General features: G+C 48.6%; 1 protein-coding gene across 1 annotated transcript in view; it reads right to left on the bottom strand.

Annotated features, from left to right (window-relative positions):
* myl4 (myosin, light chain 4, alkali; atrial, embryonic) overlaps nucleotides 1-18,766 on the bottom strand; it is a 77,855-nt gene that overhangs the window by 33,093 nt on the left and 25,996 nt on the right. Inside the window, exon 5 of the mRNA XM_041173423.1 lies at nucleotides 12,112-12,189. Coding sequence (XP_041029357.1) covers nucleotides 12,112-12,189 — 78 coding nt within the window. The remainder of the gene's footprint in view (nucleotides 1-12,111; nucleotides 12,190-18,766) is intronic.

Genomic DNA, 18,766 nt, shown 5'->3' with positions numbered 1-18,766 from the left:
AGTGAGGGGACAGAGTGTGAGTGTGAGAGATTTGGAGTGAGGGGACAGAGTGTGAGTTGGAGAGATTTGGAGTGAGGGGACAGAGTGTGAGTGTGAGAGATTTGGAGTGAGGGGACAGAGTGTGAGTTGGAGAGATTTGGAGTGAGGGGACAGAGTGTGAGTTGGAGAGATTTGGAGTGAGGGGACAGAGTGTGAGTGTGAGAGATTTGGAGTGAGGGGACAGAGTGTGAGTGTGAGAGATTTGGAGTGAGGGGACAGAGTGTGAGTGTGAGAGATTTGGAGTGAGGGGACAGAGTGTGAGTGTGAGAGATTTGGAGTGAGGGGACAGAGTGTGAGTGTGAGAGATTTGGAGTGAGGGGACAGAGTGTGAGGTGGAGAGATTTGGAGTGAGGGGACAGAGTGTGAGTGTGAGAGAGTTTGGAGTGAGGGGACAGATTGTGAGTTGGAGAGATTTGGAGTGAGGGGGACAGAGTGTTGTGGTTGGAGAGATTTGGAGTGAGGGGACAGAGTGTGAGTTGGAGAGATTTGGAGTGAGGGGACAGAGTGTGAGTGTGAGAGATTTGGAGTGAGGGGACAGAGTGTGAGTGTGAGAGATTTGGAGTGAGGGGACAGAGTGTGAGTTGGAGAGATTTGGAGTGAGGGGACAGAGTGTGAGTGTGAGAGATTTGGAGTGAGGGGACAGAGTGTGAGTGTGAGAGATTTGGAGTGAGGGGACAGAGTGTGAGTGTGAGAGATTTGGAGTGAGGGGACAGAGTGTGAGTGTGAGAGATTTGGAGTGAGGGGACAGAGTGTGAGTTGGAGAGATTTGGAGTGAGGGGACAGAGTGTGAGTGTGAGAGATTTGGAGTGAGGGGACAGAGTGTGAGTGTGAGAGATTTGGAGTGAGGGGACAGAGTGTGAGTGTGAGAGATTTGGAGTGAGGGGACAGAGTGTGAGTGTGAGAGATTTGGAGTGAGGGGACAGAGTGTGAGTGTGAGAGATTTGGAGTGAGGGGACAGAGTGTGAGTTGGAGAGATTTGGAGTGAGGGGACAGAGTGTGAGTGTGAGAGATTTGGAGTGAGGGGACAGAGTGTGAGTGTGAGAGATTTGGAGTGAGGGGACAGAGTGTGAGTTGGAGAGATTTGGAGTGAGGGGACAGAGTGTGAGTGTGAGAGATTTGGAGTGAGGGGACAGAGTGTGAGTTGGAGAGATTTGGAGTGAGGGGACAGAGTGTGAGTGTGAGAGATTTGGAGTGAGGGGACAGAGTGTGAGTGTGAGAGATTTGGAGTGAGGGGACAGAGTGTGAGTGTGAGAGATTTGGAGTGAGGGGACAGAGTGTGAGTGTGAGAGATTTGGAGTGAGGGGACAGAGTGTGAGTGTGAGAGATTTGGAGTGAGGGGACAGAGTGTGAGTGTGAGAGATTTGGAGTGAGGGGACAGAGTGTGAGTGTGAGAGATTTGGAGTGAGGGGACAGAGTGTGAGTTGGAGAGATTTGGAGTGAGGGGACAGAGTGTGAGTGTGAGAGATTTGGAGTGAGGGGACAGAGTGTGAGTTGGAGAGATTTGGAGTGAGGGGACAGAGTGTGAGTGTGAGAGATTTGGAGTGAGGGGACAGAGTGTGAGTTGGAGAGATTTGGAGTGAGGGGACAGAGTGTGAGTGTGAGAGATTTGGAGTGAGGGGACAGAGTGTGAGTGTGAGAGATTTGGAGTGAGGGGACAGAGTGTGAGTGTGAGAGATTTGGAGTGAGGGGACAGAGTGTGAGTTGGAGAGATTTGGAGTGAGGGGACAGAGTGTGAGTGTGAGAGATTTGGAGTGAGGGGACAGAGTGTGAGTGTGAGAGATTTGGAGTGAGGGGACAGAGTGTGAGTGTGAGAGATTTGGAGTGAGGGGACAGAGTGTGAGTTGGAGAGATTTGGAGTGAGGGGACAGAGTGTGAGTGTGAGAGATTTGGAGTGAGGGGACAGAGTGTGAGTGTGAGAGATTTGGAGTGAGGGGACAGAGTGTGAGTGTGAGAGATTTGGAGTGAGGGGACAGAGTGTGAGTGTGAGAGATTTGGAGTGAGGGGACAGAGTGTGAGTGTGAGAGATTTGGAGTGAGGGGACAGAGTGTGAGTTGGAGAGATTTGGAGTGAGGGGACAGAGTGTGAGTGTGAGAGATTTGGAGTGAGGGGACAGAGTGTGAGTGTGAGAGATTTGGAGTGAGGGGACAGAGTGTGAGTGTGAGAGATTTGGAGTGAGGGGACAGAGTGTGAGTGTGAGAGATTTGGAGTGAGGGGACAGAGTGTGAGTTGGAGAGATTTGGAGTGAGGGGACAGAGTGTGAGTTGGAGAGATTTGGAGTGAGGGGACAGAGTGTGAGTGTGAGAGATTTGGAGTGAGGGGACAGAGTGTGAGTGTGAGAGATTTGGAGTGAGGGGACAGAGTGTGAGTGTGAGAGATTTGGAGTGAGGGGACAGAGTGTGAGTGTGAGAGATTTGGAGTGAGGGGACAGAGTGTGAGTGTGAGAGATTTGGAGTGAGGGGACAGAGTGTGAGTTGGAGAGATTTGGAGTGAGGGGACAGAGTGTGAGTGTGAGAGATTTGGAGTGAGGGGACAGAGTGTGAGTTGGAGAGATTTGGAGTGAGGGGACAGAGTGTGAGTGTGAGAGATTTGGAGTGAGGGGACAGAGTGTGAGTGGAGAGATTTGGAGTGAGGGGACAGAGTGTGAGTGTGAGAGATTTGGAGTGAGGGGACAGAGTGTGAGTGGAGAGATTTGGAGTGAGGGGACAGAGTGTGAGTTGGAGAGATTTGGAGTGAGGGGACAGAGTGTGAGTGTGAGAGATTTGGAGTGAGGGGACAGAGTGTGAGTGTGAGAGATTTGGAGTGAGGGGACAGAGTGTGAGTTGGAGAGATTTGGAGTGAGGGGACAGAGTGTGAGTGTGAGAGATTTGGAGTGAGGGGACAGAGTGTGAGTGTGAGAGATTTGGAGTGAGGGGACAGAGTGTGAGTTGAGAGATTTGGAGTGAGGGGACAGAGTGTGAGTGTGAGAGATTTGGAGTGAGGGGACAGAGTGTGAGTGGAGAGATTTGGAGTGAGGGGACAGAGTGTGAGTGTGAGAGATTTGGAGTGAGGGGACAGAGTGTGAGTTGGAGAGATTTGGAGTGAGGGGACAGAGTGTGAGTGTGAGAGATTTGGAGTGAGGGGACAGAGTGTGAGTGGAGAGATTTGGAGTGAGGGGACAGAGTGTGAGTTGGAGAGATTTGGAGTGAGGGGACAGAGTGTGAGTGTGAGAGATTTGGAGTGAGGGGACAGAGTGTGAGTTGGAGAGATTTGGAGTGAGGGGACAGAGTGTGAGTGTGAGAGATTTGGAGTGAGGGGACAGAGTGTGAGTGTGAGAGATTTGGAGTGAGGGGACAGAGTGTGAGTTGGAGAGATTTGGAGTGAGGGGACAGAGTGTGAGTTGGAGAGATTTGGAGTGAGGGGACAGAGTGTGAGTGTGAGAGATTTGGAGTGAGGGGACAGAGTGTGAGTGTGAGAGATTTGGAGTGAGGGGACAGAGTGTGAGTGTGAGAGATTTGGAGTGAGGGGACAGAGTGTGAGTGTGAGAGATTTGGAGTGAGGGGACAGAGTGTGAGTGAGAGTTTTGGAGTGAGGGGACAGAGTGTGAGAGTGAGAGGATTTGGAGTGCAGGGGACAGAGTGTGAGTGTGAGAGATTTGGAGTGAGGGGACAGAGCTGTGAGTGGAGAGATTTGGAGTGAGGGGACAGAGTGTGAGTGTGAGAGATTTGGAGTGAGGGACAGAGTGTGAGTGTGAGAGATTTGGAGTGAGGGGACAGAGTGTGAGTGTGAGATATTTGGAGTGTGGGACAGAGTGTGAGTGTGAGAGATTTGGAGTGAGGGGACAGAGTGTGAGTGTGAGAGATTTGGAGTGAGGGGACAGAGTGTGAGTTGGAGAGATTTGGAGTGAGGGGACAGAGTGTGAGTGTGAGAGATTTGGAGTGAGGGGACAGAGTGTGAGTTGGAGAGATTTGGAGTGAGGGGACAGAGTGTGAGTGTGAGAGATTTGGAGTGAGGGGACAGAGTGTGAGTTGGAGAGATTTGGAGTGAGGGGACAGAGTGTGAGTGTGAGAGATTTGGAGTGAGGGGACAGAGTGTGAGTGTGAGAGATTTGGAGTGAGGGGACAGAGTGTGAGTGTGAGAGATTTGGAGTGAGGGGACAGAGTGTGAGTGTGAGAGATTTGGAGTGAGGGGACAGAGTGTGAGTGTGAGAGATTTGGAGTGAGGGGACAGAGTGTGAGTGTGAGAGATTTGGAGTGAGGGGACAGAGTGTGAGTGTGAGAGATTTGGAGTGAGGGGACAGAGTGTGAGTGTGAGAGATTTGGAGTGAGGGGACAGAGTGTGAGTGTGAGAGATTTGGAGTGAGGGGACAGAGTGTGAGTTGTGAGAGATTTGGAGTGAGGGGACAGAGTGTGAGTGTGAGAGATTTGGAGTGAGGGGACAGAGTGTGAGTGTGAGAGATTTGGAGTGAGGGGACAGAGTGTGAGTGTGAGAGATTTGGAGTGAGGGGACAGAGTGTGAGTGTGAGAGATTTGGAGTGAGGGGACAGAGTGTGAGTTGTGAGAGATTTGGAGTGAGGGGACAGAGTGTGAGTGTGAGAGATTTGGAGTGAGGGGACAGAGTGTGAGTTGGAGAGATTTGGAGTGAGGGGACAGAGTGTGAGTGTGAGAGATTTGGAGTGAGGGGACAGAGTGTGAGTGTGAGAGATTTGGAGTGAGGGGACAGAGTGTGAGTGTGAGAGATTTGGAGTGAGGGGACAGAGTGTGAGTGTGAGAGATTTGGAGTGAGGGGACAGAGTGTGAGTGTGAGAGATTTGGAGTGAGGGGACAGAGTGTGAGTTGGAGAGATTTGGAGTGAGGGACAGAGTGTGAGTGTGAGAGATTTGGAGTGAGGGGACAGAGTGTGAGTTGGAGAGATTTGGAGTGAGGGGACAGAGTGTGAGTGTGAGAGATTTGGAGTGAGGGGACAGAGTGTGAGTGTGGAGAGATTTGGAGTGAGGGGACAGAGTGTGAGTTGGAGAGATTTGGAGTGAGGGGACAGAGTGTGAGTTGGAGAGATTTGGAGTGAGGGGACAGAGTGTGAGTTGGAGAGATTTGGAGTGAGGGGACAGAGTGTGAGTTGGAGAGATTTGGAGTGAGGGGACAGAGTGTGAGTGTGAGAGATTTGGAGTGAGGGGACAGAGTGTGAGTGTGAGAGATTTGGAGTGAGGGGACAGAGTGTGAGTGTGAGAGATTTGGAGTGAGGGGACAGAGTGTGAGTGTGAGAGATTTGGAGTGAGGGGACAGAGTGTGAGTGTGAGAGATTTGGAGTGAGGGGACAGAGTGTGAGTTGGAGAGATTTGGAGTGAGGGGACAGAGTGTGAGTTGGAGAGATTTGGAGTGAGGGGACAGAGTGTGAGTGTGAGAGATTTGGAGTGAGGGGACAGAGTGTGAGTGTGAGAGATTTGGAGTGAGGGGACAGAGTGTGAGTGTGAGAGATTTGGAGTGAGGGGACAGAGTGTGAGTGTGAGAGATTTGGAGTGAGGGGACAGAGTGTGAGTTGGAGAGATTTGGAGTGAGGGGACAGAGTGTGAGTGTGAGAGATTTGGAGTGAGGGGACAGAGTGTGAGTTGGAGAGATTTGGAGTGAGGGGACAGAGTGTGAGTGTGAGAGATTTGGAGTGAGGGGACAGAGTGTGAGTTGGAGAGATTTGGAGTGAGGGGACAGAGTGTGAGTGTGAGAGATTTGGAGTGAGGGGACAGAGTGTGAGTGTGAGAGATTTGGAGTGAGGGGACAGAGTGTGAGTTGGAGAGATTTGGAGTGAGGGGACAGAGTGTGAGTGTGGAGAGATTTGGAGTGAGGGGACAGAGTGTGAGTTGGAGAGATTTGGAGTGAGGGGACAGAGTGTGAGTGTGAGAGATTTGGAGTGAGGGGACAGAGTGTGAGTGTGAGAGATTTGGAGTGAGGGGACAGAGTGTGAGTGTGAGAGATTTGGAGTGAGGGGACAGAGTGTGAGTGTGAGAGATTTGGAGTGAGGGGACAGAGTGTGAGTGTGAGAGATTTGGAGTGAGGGGACAGAGTGTGAGTTGGAGAGATTTGGAGTGAGGGGACAGAGTGTGAGTTGGAGAGATTTGGAGTGAGGGGACAGAGTGTGAGTTGGAGAGATTTGGAGTGAGGGGACAGAGTGTGAGTGGAGAGATTTGGAGTGAGGGGACAGAGTGTGAGTGTGAGAGATTTGGAGTGAGGGGACAGAGTGTGAGTGTGAGAGATTTGGAGTGAGGGGACAGAGTGTGAGTTGGAGAGATTTGGAGTGAGGGGACAGAGTGTGAGTTGGAGAGATTTGGAGTGAGGGGACAGAGTGTGAGTGTGAGAGATTTGGAGTGAGGGGACAGAGTGTGAGTGTGAGAGATTTGGAGTGAGGGGACAGAGTGTGAGTGTGAGAGATTTGGAGTGAGGGGACAGAGTGTGAGTTGGAGAGATTTGGAGTGAGGGGACAGAGTGTGAGTTGGAGAGATTTGGAGTGAGGGGACAGAGTGTGAGTGTGAGAGATTTGGAGTGAGGGGACAGAGTGTGAGTGTGAGAGATTTGGAGTGAGGGGACAGAGTGTGAGTGTGAGAGATTTGGAGTGAGGGGACAGAGTGTGAGTGTGAGAGATTTGGAGTGAGGGGACAGAGTGTGAGGTGTGAGAGATTTGGAGTGAGGGGACAGAGTGTGAGTTGTGAGAGATTTGGAGTGAGGGGACCAGAGTGTGGAGTGTGAGAGAGTTGGAGTGAGGGGACAGAGTGTGAGTGTGAGAGATTTGCATGAGGGACAGAGTGTGAGTTGGAGAGATTTGGAGTGAGGGACAGAGTGTGAGTTGGAGAAGATTTGGAGTGAGGGGACAGAGTGTGAGTGTGAGAGATTTGGAGTGAGGGGGACAGAGTGTGAGTGTGAGAGATTTGGAGTCGTAGGGGACAGAGTGTGAGTTGGAGAGATTTGGAGTGAGGGACAGAGTGTTGAGTGTGAGAGATTTGGAGTGAGGGGACCAGAGTGGTGAGTGTGAGAGATTTGGAGTGAGGGGACGAGAGTGTGACGTGTGCGCACGAATTGGAGTGAGGGGACAGAGTGTGAGGTTGGAGAGATTTGGAGTGAGGGGACAGAGTGTTGAGTGTGAGAGATTTGGAGTGAGGGGACAGAGTGTGAGTGGAGAGATTTGGAGTGAGGGGACAGAGTGTGAGTTGGAGAGATTTGGAGTGAGGGGACAGAGTGTGAGTGTGAGAGATTTGGAGTGAGGGGGACAGAGTGGAGAGTGAGAGATTTGGAGTGAGGACAGAGTGTGAGTTGGAGAGATTTGGAGTGAGGGGACAGAGTGTGAGTGTGAGAGATTTGGAGTGAGGGGACAGAGTGTGAGTTGGAGAGATTTGGAGTGAGGGGACAGAGTGTGAGTGTGAGAGATTTGGAGTGAGGGGACAGAGTGTGAGTGTGAGAGATTTGGAGTGAGGGGACAGAGTGTGAATTGTGAGAGATTTGGAGTGAGGGGACAGAGTGTGAGTGTGAGAGATTTGGTGTGCGGGGACAGAGTGTGAGTGTGAGAGATTTTGGAGTGAGGGGACAGAGTGTGAGTGTGAGAGATTTGGAGTGAGGGGACAGAGTGTGAGTTGGAGAGATTTGGAGTGAGGGGACAGAGTGTGAGTGGAGAGATTTGGAGTGAGGGGACAGAGTGTGAGTGTGAGAGATTTGGAGTGAGGGGACAGAGTGTGAGTTGGAGAGATTTGGAGTGAGGGGACAGAGTGTGAGTTGGAGAGATTTGGAGTGAGGGGACAGAGTGTGAGTGTGAGAGATTTGGAGTGAGGGGACAGAGTGTGAGTTGGAGAGATTTGGAGTGAGGGGACAGAGTGTGAGTGTGAGAGATTTGGAGTGAGGGGACAGAGTGTGAGTGTGAGAGATTTGGAGTGAGGGGACAGAGTGTGAGTTGGAGAGATTTGGAGTGAGGGGACAGAGTGTGAGTTGGAGAGATTTGGAGTGAGGGGACAGAGTGTGAGTGTGAGAGATTTGGAGTGAGGGGACAGAGTGTGAGTTGGAGAGATTTGGAGTGAGGGGACAGAGTGTGAGTGTGAGAGATTTGGAGTGAGGGGACAGAGTGTGAGTGTGAGAGATTTGGAGTGAGGGGACAGAGTGTGAGTGGAGAGATTTGGAGTGAGGGGACAGAGTGTGAGTGTGAGAGATTTGGAGTGAGGGGACAGAGTGTGAGTGTGAGAGATTTGGAGTGAGGGGACAGAGTGTGAGTTGGAGAGATTTGGAGTGAGGGGACAGAGTGTGAGTGTGAGAGATTTGGAGTGAGGGGACAGAGTGTGAGTGTGAGAGATTTGGAGTGAGGGGACAGAGTGTGAGTTGGAGAGATTTGGAGTGAGGGGACAGAGTGTGAGTTGGAGAGATTTGGAGTGAGGGGACAGAGTGTGAGTGTGAGAGATTTGGAGTGAGGGGACAGAGTGTGAGTGTGAGAGATTTGGAGTGAGGGGACAGAGTGTGAGTGTGAGAGATTTGGAGTGAGGGGACAGAGTGTGAGTGTGAGAGATTTGGAGTGAGGGGACAGAGTGTGAGTTGGAGAGATTTGGAGTGAGGGGACAGAGTGTGAGTGTGAGAGATTTGGAGTGAGGGGACAGAGTGTGAGTGTGAGAGATTTGGAGTGAGGGGACAGAGTGTGAGTTGGAGAGATTTGGAGTGAGGGGACAGAGTGTGAGTGTGAGAGATTTGGAGTGAGGGGACAGAGTGTGAGTGTGAGAGATTTGGAGTGAGGGGACAGAGTGTGAGTGTGAGAGATTTGGAGTGAGGGGACAGAGTGTGAGTGTGAGAGATTTGGAGTGAGGGGACAGAGTGTGAGTTGGAGAGATTTGGAGTGAGGGGACAGAGTGTGAGTGTGAGAGATTTGGAGTGAGGGGACAGAGTGTGAGTGTGAGAGATTTGGAGTGAGGGGACAGAGTGTGAGTTGGAGAGATTTGGAGTGAGGGGACAGAGTGTGAGTGTGAGAGATTTGGAGTGAGGGGACAGAGTGTGAGTGTGAGAGATTTGGAGTGAGGGGACAGAGTGTGAGTGTGAGAGATTTGGAGTGAGGGGACAGAGTGTGAGTGTGAGAGATTTGGAGTGAGGGGACAGAGTGTGAGTTGGAGAGATTTGGAGTGAGGGGACAGAGTGTGAGTGTGAGAGATTTGGAGTGAGGGGACAGAGTGTGAGTGTGAGAGATTTGGAGTGAGGGGACAGAGTGTGAGTGTGAGAGATTTGGAGTGAGGGGACAGAGTGTGAGTGTGAGAGATTTGGAGTGAGGGGACAGAGTGTGAGTTGGAGAGATTTGGAGTGAGGGGACAGAGTGTGAGTGTGAGAGATTTGGAGTGAGGGGACAGAGTGTGAGTGTGAGAGATTTGGAGTGAGGGGACAGAGTGTGAGTGTGAGAGATTTGGAGTGAGGGGACAGAGTGTGAGTTGGAGAGATTTGGAGTGAGGGGACAGAGTGTGAGTTGGAGAGATTTGGAGTGAGGGGACAGAGTGTGAGTGTGAGAGATTTGGAGTGAGGGGACAGAGTGTGAGTGTGAGAGATTTGGAGTGAGGGGACAGAGTGTGAGTGTGAGAGATTTGGAGTGAGGGGACAGAGTGTGAGTTGGAGAGATTTGGAGTGAGGGGACAGAGTGTGAGTTGGAGAGATTTGGAGTGAGGGGACAGAGTGTGAGTTGGAGAGATTTGGAGTGAGGGGACAGAGTGTGAGTGTGAGAGATTTGGAGTGAGGGGACAGAGTGTGAGTGTGAGAGATTTGGAGTGAGGGGACAGAGTGTGAGTGTGAGAGATTTGGAGTGAGGGGACAGAGTGTGAGTGTGAGAGATTTGGAGTGAGGGGACAGAGTGTGAGTGTGAGAGATTTGGAGTGAGGGGACAGAGTGTGAGTGTGAGAGATTTGGAGTGAGGGGACAGAGTGTGAGTGTGAGAGATTTGGAGTGAGGGGACAGAGTGTGAGTGTGAGAGATTGGAGTGAGGGGACAGAGTGTGAGTGTGAGAGATTTGGAGTGAGGGGACAGAGTGTGAGTGTGAGAGATTTGGAGTGAGGGGACAGAGTGTGAGTTGGAGAGATTTGGAGTGAGGGGACAGAGTGTGAGTGTGAGAGATTTGGAGTGAGGGGACAGAGTGTGAGTGTGAGAGATTTGGAGTGAGGGGACAGAGTGTGAGTTGGAGAGATTTGGAGTGAGGGGACAGAGTGTGAGTTGGAGAGATTTGGAGTGAGGGGACAGAGTGTGAGTGTGAGAGATTTGGAGTGAGGGGACAGAGTGTGAGTTGGAGAGATTTGGAGTGAGGGACAGAGTGTGAGTTGGAGAGATTTGGAGTGAGGGGACAGAGTGTGAGTTGGAGAGATTTGGAGTGAGGGGACAGAGTGTGAGTGTGAGAGATTTGGAGTGAGGGGACAGAGTGTGAGTGTGAGAGATTTGGAGTGAGGGGACAGAGTGTGAGTTGGAGAGATTTGGAGTGAGGGGACAGAGTGTGAGTGTGAGAGATTTGGAGTGAGGGGACAGAGTGTGAGTTGGAGAGATTTGGAGTGAGGGGACAGAGTGTGAGTTGGAGAGATTTGGAGTGAGGGGACAGAGTGTGAGTGTGAGAGATTTGGAGTGAGGGGACAGAGTGTGAGTGTGAGAGATTTGGAGTGAGGGGACAGAGTGTGAGTTGGAGAGATTTGGAGTGAGGGGACAGAGTGTGAGTGTGAGAGATTTGGAGTGAGGGGACAGAGTGTGAGTGTGAGAGATTTGGAGTGAGGGGACAGAGTGTGAGTGTGAGAGATTTGGAGTGAGGGGACAGAGTGTGAGTGTGAGAGATTTGGAGTGAGGGGACAGAGTGTGAGTTGGAGAGATTTGGAGTGAGGGGACAGAGTGTGAGTGTGAGAGATTTGGAGTGAGGGGACAGAGTGTGAGTGTGAGAGATTTGGAGTGAGGGGACAGAGTGTGAGTGTGAGAGATTTGGAGTGAGGGGACAGAGTGTGAGTTGGAGAGATTTGGAGTGAGGGGACAGAGTGTGAGTGTGAGAGATTTGGAGTGAGGGGACAGAGTGTGAGTGTGAGAGATTTGGAGTGAGGGGACAGAGTGTGAGTTGGAGAGATTTGGAGTGAGGGGACAGAGTGTGAGTGTGAGAGATTTGGAGTGAGGGGACAGAGTGTGAGTTGGAGAGATTTGGAGTGAGGGGACAGAGTGTGAGTGTGAGAGATTTGGAGTGAGGGGACAGAGTGTGAGTGTGAGAGATTTGGAGTGAGGGGACAGAGTGTGAGTGTGAGAGATTTGGAGTGAGGGGACAGAGTGTGAGTTGGAGAGATTTGGAGTGAGGGGACAGAGTGTGAGTGTGAGAGATTTGGAGTGAGGGGACAGAGTGTGAGTTGGAGAGATTTGGAGTGAGGGGACAGAGTGTGAGTTGGAGAGATTTGGAGTGAGGGGACAGAGTGTGAGTTGGAGAGATTTGGAGTGAGGGGACAGAGTGTGAGTTGGAGAGATTTGGAGTGAGGGGACAGAGTGTGAGTGTGAGAGATTTGGAGTGAGGGGACAGAGTGTGAGTTGGAGAGATTTGGAGTGAGGGGACAGAGTGTGAGTGTGAGAGATTTGGAGTGAGGGGACAGAGTGTGAGTGTGAGAGATTTGGAGTGAGGGGACAGAGTGTGAGTTGGAGAGATTTGGAGTGAGGGGACAGAGTGTGAGTGTGAGAGATTTGGAGTGAGGGGACAGAGTGTGAGTTGGAGAGATTTGGAGTGAGGGGACAGAGTGTGAGTGTGAGAGATTTGGAGTGAGGGGACAGAGTGTGAGTGGGAGAGATTTGGAGTGAGGGGACAGAGTGTGAGTTGGAGAGATTTGGAGTGAGGGGACAGAGTGTGAGTGTGAGAGATTTGGAGTGAGGGGACAGAGTGTGAGTTGGAGAGATTTGGAGTGAGGGGACAGAGTGTGAGTTGGAGAGATTTGGAGTGAGGGGACAGAGTGTGAGTTGGAGAGATTTGGAGTGAGGGGACAGAGTGTGAGTTGGAGAGATTTGGAGTGAGGGGACAGAGTGTGAGTTGGAGAGAGCTGTGTACCTCAGTGACCTTTCTCAATGGTGTTTGGAAAGGTGTTTGCAGCTTTTATCCTGGTCTCACCTTCATAATTGACACATCCATTCGAATCCTCTTGACCGATCATTAGCTGCTCCACTTCATTTTCTGTCATCTTCTCACCTACCGAGTGACAGACTCATTACATTATTAATGGTAGCTCAGTTAGGAGAAAAACCCTCTCTACTTATGTATCCCAGTAATAATACCAATAATGATGTATCCCAGTAATAATGCAAATACTGCTGTAACCTAGCAATAATACCAACAATGCTGCATCCCAATAATAATAACAATAATGCTGTATCCCAATAATAATGCAAATACTGCTGTAACCCAGCAATAATATCAATACTGCTGTATCCCAGTAATAATACGAATAATGATGTATCCCAGTAATAAAGCAAGTACTGCTGTAACCCAGTAATAATACCAACACTGCTGTTTCCAACTAATAATACCATTACTGCTATATCCCAGCAATAATATCAACACTGCCGTATCCCAGCAATAATACCAATACTGCTGTTTTCAAGTAATAATATCAACACTGCTGTGTCCCAGCAATAATATCAATACTGCTGTTTCCAACTAATAATAACAATACTGCTGTGTCTCAGTAATAATACCAACACTGCTGTATCCCAGTAATAATACCAACACTGCTGTATCTCAGTAATAATGCCAATATTGATATATCCAAGTAATAACACCAACACCGCTGTATCCAAGCAATAATACCAATGCTGCTGTATCCCAGAAATAATACCAATACTGCTGTATCCGAGTAATAATACCAACATTGCTGTACCCCAGTAATAATAATACCAATACTACTATTTCCAAGTGATAATACCAATACCGCTGTATACCAGTAATAACACCAATACTGCTGTATCTCAGTAATAATACCAACACTGCCGTATCCCAGCAATAAAACCAATACTGCTGTTTCCAAATAATAATACTAACACTGCTGTGTCCCAGCAATAATACCAATACTGCTGTTTCCAACTAATAATAACAATATTGCTGTGTCTCAGTAGTAATACCAACACTGCTGTATCCCAGTAATAATACTAACACTGCTGTATCTCAGTAATAATGCCAATATTGATGTATCCAAGTAATAACACCAACACTGCTGTATCCAAGCAATAATACCAATGCTGCTGTATCCCAGCAATAGTACCAATGCTGCTGTATCTGAGTAATAATACCAACATTGCCGTATCCCAGTAATAATACCAAGACTGCTGTATCCCAGCAATGATGCCAATATTGCTGTATCTCAGCAATAATACCAATACTTTTTTTTATTCATCCATGAGATGTGGACTTCGCTGGCTAGGCCAGCATTTATTGCCCCTTCCTAGTTGCCCTTGAGAAGGTGGTGGTGAGCTGCCTTCTTGAACCGCTGCAGTCCATGTGATGTAAGTATACCCACAGTGCTGTTAGGAAGGGAGTTCCAGGATTTTGACCCAGTGGCAGTGAAGGAATGGCGATATATTTTCAAGTCAGGATGGTGAGTGAATTGAACTGGAACCTCCAGCTGGTGGTGTTCCCATCTATCTGCTGCCCTTGTCCCTCTAGATGGTAGTTGTCATGGGTTTGGAAGGTGCTGTCTAAGGAGACTTGGTGAGTTCCTGCAGTGCATCTTGTAGAGGGTACACAGTGCTGTCACTGTGCGTCGGTGGTGGAGGGAGTGAATGTTTGTGGATGTAGTGCCAATCAAGCGGGCTGCTTTGTCTTGGATGGTGTCAAGATTCTTGAGTGCTGTGGGAGCTGCACTCATCCAGGTAAGTGGGGAGTATTCCATCACACTCCTGACTTGTGCCTTGTAGATGGTGGACAGGCTTTGGAGAGTCAGGAGGTGAGTTACTTATCACACGATTCCAAGCCTCTGAACTGCTCTTGTAGCCATAGTATTTATATGGCTAGTCCAGTTCAGTTTCTGGTCAATGGTAATACCCAGGATGTTGATAGTGGGGGATTCAGCGATGGTAATGCCATTGAACATCAAGTGGCAATGGTTGGATTCTCTCTTGTTGGAGATGGTCATTGCCTGGCACTTGTGTGGCCCGAATGTTACTTGCCACTTGTCAGCCCAAGCCGGGATATTGTCCAGGTCTTGCTGCATTTGAACATGGGCTGCTGTATCCCAGCAATAATACCAGCTTCATTTATCTTCTCAGGTTCAAAAATGTCTAAATGTCCCACAATGGGACCAAAACAACATAAACTGTAGGCTGGGATCTTACTGAGGGATTTGAGATGGTTTCTATATAGACATAAAGATCCCTGGGACTGAGTTAAAGGCTAGAATTTATTCAAGAAGTTCAGGAAATTTGTATAAAATAACAGATACTCAAGAATGAGTTACAGACTGTAATCTATGCGAAGGGCTCAGGGAGTTTATATACAGAATAACAGATTGATCTGGATGTGATCTAGTGGGCTAGAATTATGAGCTCTGATAGGTTCGGTAAACTGGATGTGATCTTGTGGGCTGGAATGATAAGCTCTGTTAGGCTTGTTGATCTGGATGTGATCTAGTGGACTGGAATAATGAGCTCTGAGGTTTGGTGATCTGGATGTGATCTAGTGGACTGGAATGATGAGCTCTGATAGTCTTAGTGATCTGGATGTGATCTAGTGGGCTGGAATGATGAATCTGATAGGTTTGGTGATCTGGATGTGCTTAAGTTTCAGGCTGGATGGAGTCAATTGTATTAGCAGACTCCACAGAAAGAGGTGAAAGGAATTCAGGTTGATCACCCACAGGTATTGGGATGGCATTAACCGCTGCTGTGAGCACTCATTGACATGATTTGGTGTGGAACAGATGTCATACTGATGGGGTGGCAGAGATTGGATGAAGTCAGGTTTAAGGGGGGGGACAGCCAGGATCGTATTGGGATAGTCAAGTTTAGAGGTGGCAAAGGCAGGGATGAGGGTTTCAGCAGCAGATGAGTTGAGCTAGGGACAGAGATGGGTGATGTTGCCTTGGTGGAAGTAGCAGATTATACATGTCCTCAGAATCGGAGCTGCTCTAGACCAGTGTCATACAGCCCAGTGCGGGAACAGCCTAGCTGCTGCAATTCACTGCTATTGACACCCAGCTCTACCTGATGTCTAGTGGACAGCTGGAGAATGATAGGCCCTTCACATCTTGTAACTTCACAGAAAGACTGCGCAGTTAGGACGAGACTGTGACTAACAGCCTGGGGCTCGCTATGGCTGAATTCTGGGAATGAGCCTCTGTTCCTGGCTTGTTGCACGGTGAGGCTGTGCAGCAATGTTCTGAAACCAGAAACCGATGGGGTGCACCTGGTCATGTGGAAGGTGAGTGCTATCCCTGCTCCAGCAGAATAGAGAGCAATGAAAATTGGTCTGGGTCTGTAAAGATGTACAACCGAGAGGCTTCTTTAGTTGAACAACAAACCTTATTTACAGATCTGCTAGATTAGTACAGGCCTCCAGCAAGGTTACAATACACACCCCCAGGCTCAGAAAACTCCACCCTCTGATGAGATTCCTCACGCTTGGTGTTGATTGGCTGTTCTGACCATGTGACCCTTACTCACTAAGACTGGCCTTAAAGCAACAATTACCACATCCCTTGCCCCTTTAATTCCTTGTTTTACATTCCTTACACAAATTACTTTATACAGGTGAATAGAAAACAATATCAAACTCTTAGAAATAATCACTCTGGCACTTTGTCATGAATTCAGATTACACACTTACACAGGTCCAGGAAATACAAATCAAGTCATTCAGAGGGTTTTCTGTTCTGGGTGGAGTGGTGTAATTCTATAGCCTGAGGCTCTCCTGCAGGGTTGACACTAACAGGAACTGCAATAGCGGGTATCTCTTTTTGGAACAAGCAGTTCATCATTATTTGATTCAATGGAAACATCAGTTATGTCTATAACAGGTCGATCAGGTACTTCAGTGCTTACAGGTTCGATAACATTCCTGGGTGGCAGCACTGACTGTGGAAGCGTCTCCCTGCTCCTCAGGTGATCCACATGTTTACGAAAGATCCAGCCTTCCACGTTTACTTGGTATGAAAGGGATCTGATCTCACGGATAGTAATTCCTGGGATCCAACTTGGAGCACTACCGAAGTTTCTTACATATACAGCAACATCTACCATAAATTTCCAGGCTCTCCTCTGTAAATGTGATTTGTTTTCTGATTACCTTGGTCATTCTCTACCCTCCCTGGCAAATTTGGAAATAAAGGTTCAGTCTCGTTCTGAGACAACACTTCACAGGCGCTTCTGCTGGTGGAACTCCCGTTGTTACTTTGGAGTCGTGTGGTAGCTAAGAAGGAAACGTGAGATTTTGGTTTCCAAGGTGCCTCTGGACAATTTTTTTTGTCCTGACTTGAAAGTTTGGATGGCTCTCTCGGCTAGTCCGTTTGATGCTGGGTGGTAAGGCACAATTTGGATGTGTTTAATGCTATTTAAATTGGTGACGTTCTGAAATTCAGCACTTGTAAATATGGCTCCATGGTCTGATAAAATGGCTCTGGGTAATCAGTGAGTGGAAAAGCTGAAAAATCTCCATCCATTTTGGGTGTGCGTCGTTTAGAGTAATAGAGCCATAGAATTATACAGCACAGAAACAGGCCCTTCGGCCCATCGTGTCCGTGCCGGTCATCAAGCACCTATCTACTTTAATCCCATTTTCCAGCACTTGGTCTGTAGCCCTGTGTGCTATGGTGTTTCAAGCATTCATCTAAATACTTCTTAAATGTTGTGAGGGTTCCTGCCTCTATCACCCCCTCAGGTAGTGTGTGTTCTAGATTCCAACCACCCTCCGGGTGAAAAATGTTTCCTCAAATCCCTTCTAAACCTCCTGCCCCTTATCTTAAACCTATGCCCCCTGGTTATTGACCCCACCACTAAGGGGAAAAGTTGCTTTCTGTCTACCCCTCATAATTTTGTCCCCCCTCAGCCTTCTCTGCTCTAAGGAAAACAACCCTAGCCTATCCAATCACTCTTCTGAAATGCTCCAGCCCAGGCAACTTCCTGGTGAATCTCCTCTGCACCCTCTCCAGTGCAATCACATCCTTCCTATAATGTGGCAACCAGAACTGCAGTACTCCAGCTGTGGCCTAACTAACACTTTATACAGCTCCAACATAATCTCCCTGCCTTTATATTCTATGCCTCGGCTAATACAGGCAAGTATCCCACGTGCCTCCTTAACCACGTTATCTACCTGTCCTGCTGCCTTCAGGGATCTATGGACATGTACCAAGGTCCTTCTAATCCTCTGTACTTCCTACGGTCCTACCATTCATTGTATAATTCCTTGCCTTGTTAGTCCTCCCAAAATGCATCACCTCACACTTCTCAAGATTAAATTCCATTTGCCACTGGTCTGCCCATCTTACCAGCCCATCGATATCGACCTTTAAGCTAAGGCTTTCCTCCTCACTATTTCGACATCACCAATTTTCGCGTCACCTGTGAACTTACTGATCATCTCTCCTACATTCACGTCTAAATCATTAATGTACACTACAAACAGCAAGGCTCCCAGCACTGATCCCTGCGGTACACCATTCATCACAAAAACAACCTTCAACCATCACCCTCTGCCTCCTGCCATTAAGCCAATTTTGGATCCAATTTGCCAAATTGCCCTGGATCCTATGAGCTCTTACCTTCTTGACCAGTCTCCCATAACGGACTTTGTCAAAAGCCTTTAATGAAGTCCATGTAGACTACATCAACTGTACTCTACCCTCATCTACACACCTAGTCACCTCCTCGAAAAATTCAATCAAATTTGTTAGACATGATCTCCCCCTGACAAAGCCCTGTTGTATCCTTGATTAATCCCAGCCTCTCCAAGTGGAAATTAATTCTGTCCTTCAGAATTTTTTCCAAAAGTTTCCCTACCACTGGCCTGTAATTACCTGGTTTATCCCTACCACCCTTCTTGAATAATGGTACCACATTCGCTGTCTTCCAGTCCTCTGGCACCTCTCCTGTGGCCAGAGAAGATTTGAAAATTAGTGTCAGAGCCCCTGCAATCTCCTCCCTTGCCTTACATAGCAGCCTGGGATACATCTCACTTGGGCCTGGGGATTTATCTACTTTTAAACATGCTAAAACCGTTAATACCTCCTCCCTTGCAATGCTAATTTGTTCAAGTATATCACAGTTCCCCTCCCTGATTTCTATACCTACATCATCCTTCTTTATAATGAATACAGATGCAAAGTACTCATTTAAAATCTCACCTATATCTTCAGACTCCACTCTGGTTCCTAATGGGTCCTACTCTTTCCCTCTTGCCCCTAATATACTTATAAAACGTCATTGGATTTTCCTTTATTCTTTCTGCCAGTGTTTTTTCATTGTCCCTCTTCGCTCTCCAAATTTCTTTTATAAGTAACCCCCTGCACTTTCTAGACTCCTCCAGGGCTTCCACTATTTTGAGCCCTCGGTATCTACCATAAGCTTCCCTTTTTTCCCTTATCCAATCCTGTACATTCCTCAACATACAGGGTTCTCTGGACTTGTCGGTCCCAGATTTCACCTTTACGGGAACATGTTGGCCCTGCACTCTCACTATTTCCTGTTTGAATGACTCCCACTGCTCTGGTGTAGATGTTCCTACAAGTGGCTGCTCCCAGTCCATTTTGACCGGATCCTTTCTTATCGTATTAAAATCG

This window comes from Carcharodon carcharias, chromosome 23, assembly GCF_017639515.1.
Source record: "Carcharodon carcharias isolate sCarCar2 chromosome 23, sCarCar2.pri, whole genome shotgun sequence".
Taxonomy (NCBI): Eukaryota; Metazoa; Chordata; class Chondrichthyes; order Lamniformes; family Lamnidae; genus Carcharodon; species Carcharodon carcharias.
The sequence above is the reverse complement of the archived record's forward strand: the minus strand, read 5'-3'. Positions and strand labels throughout refer to the sequence as shown.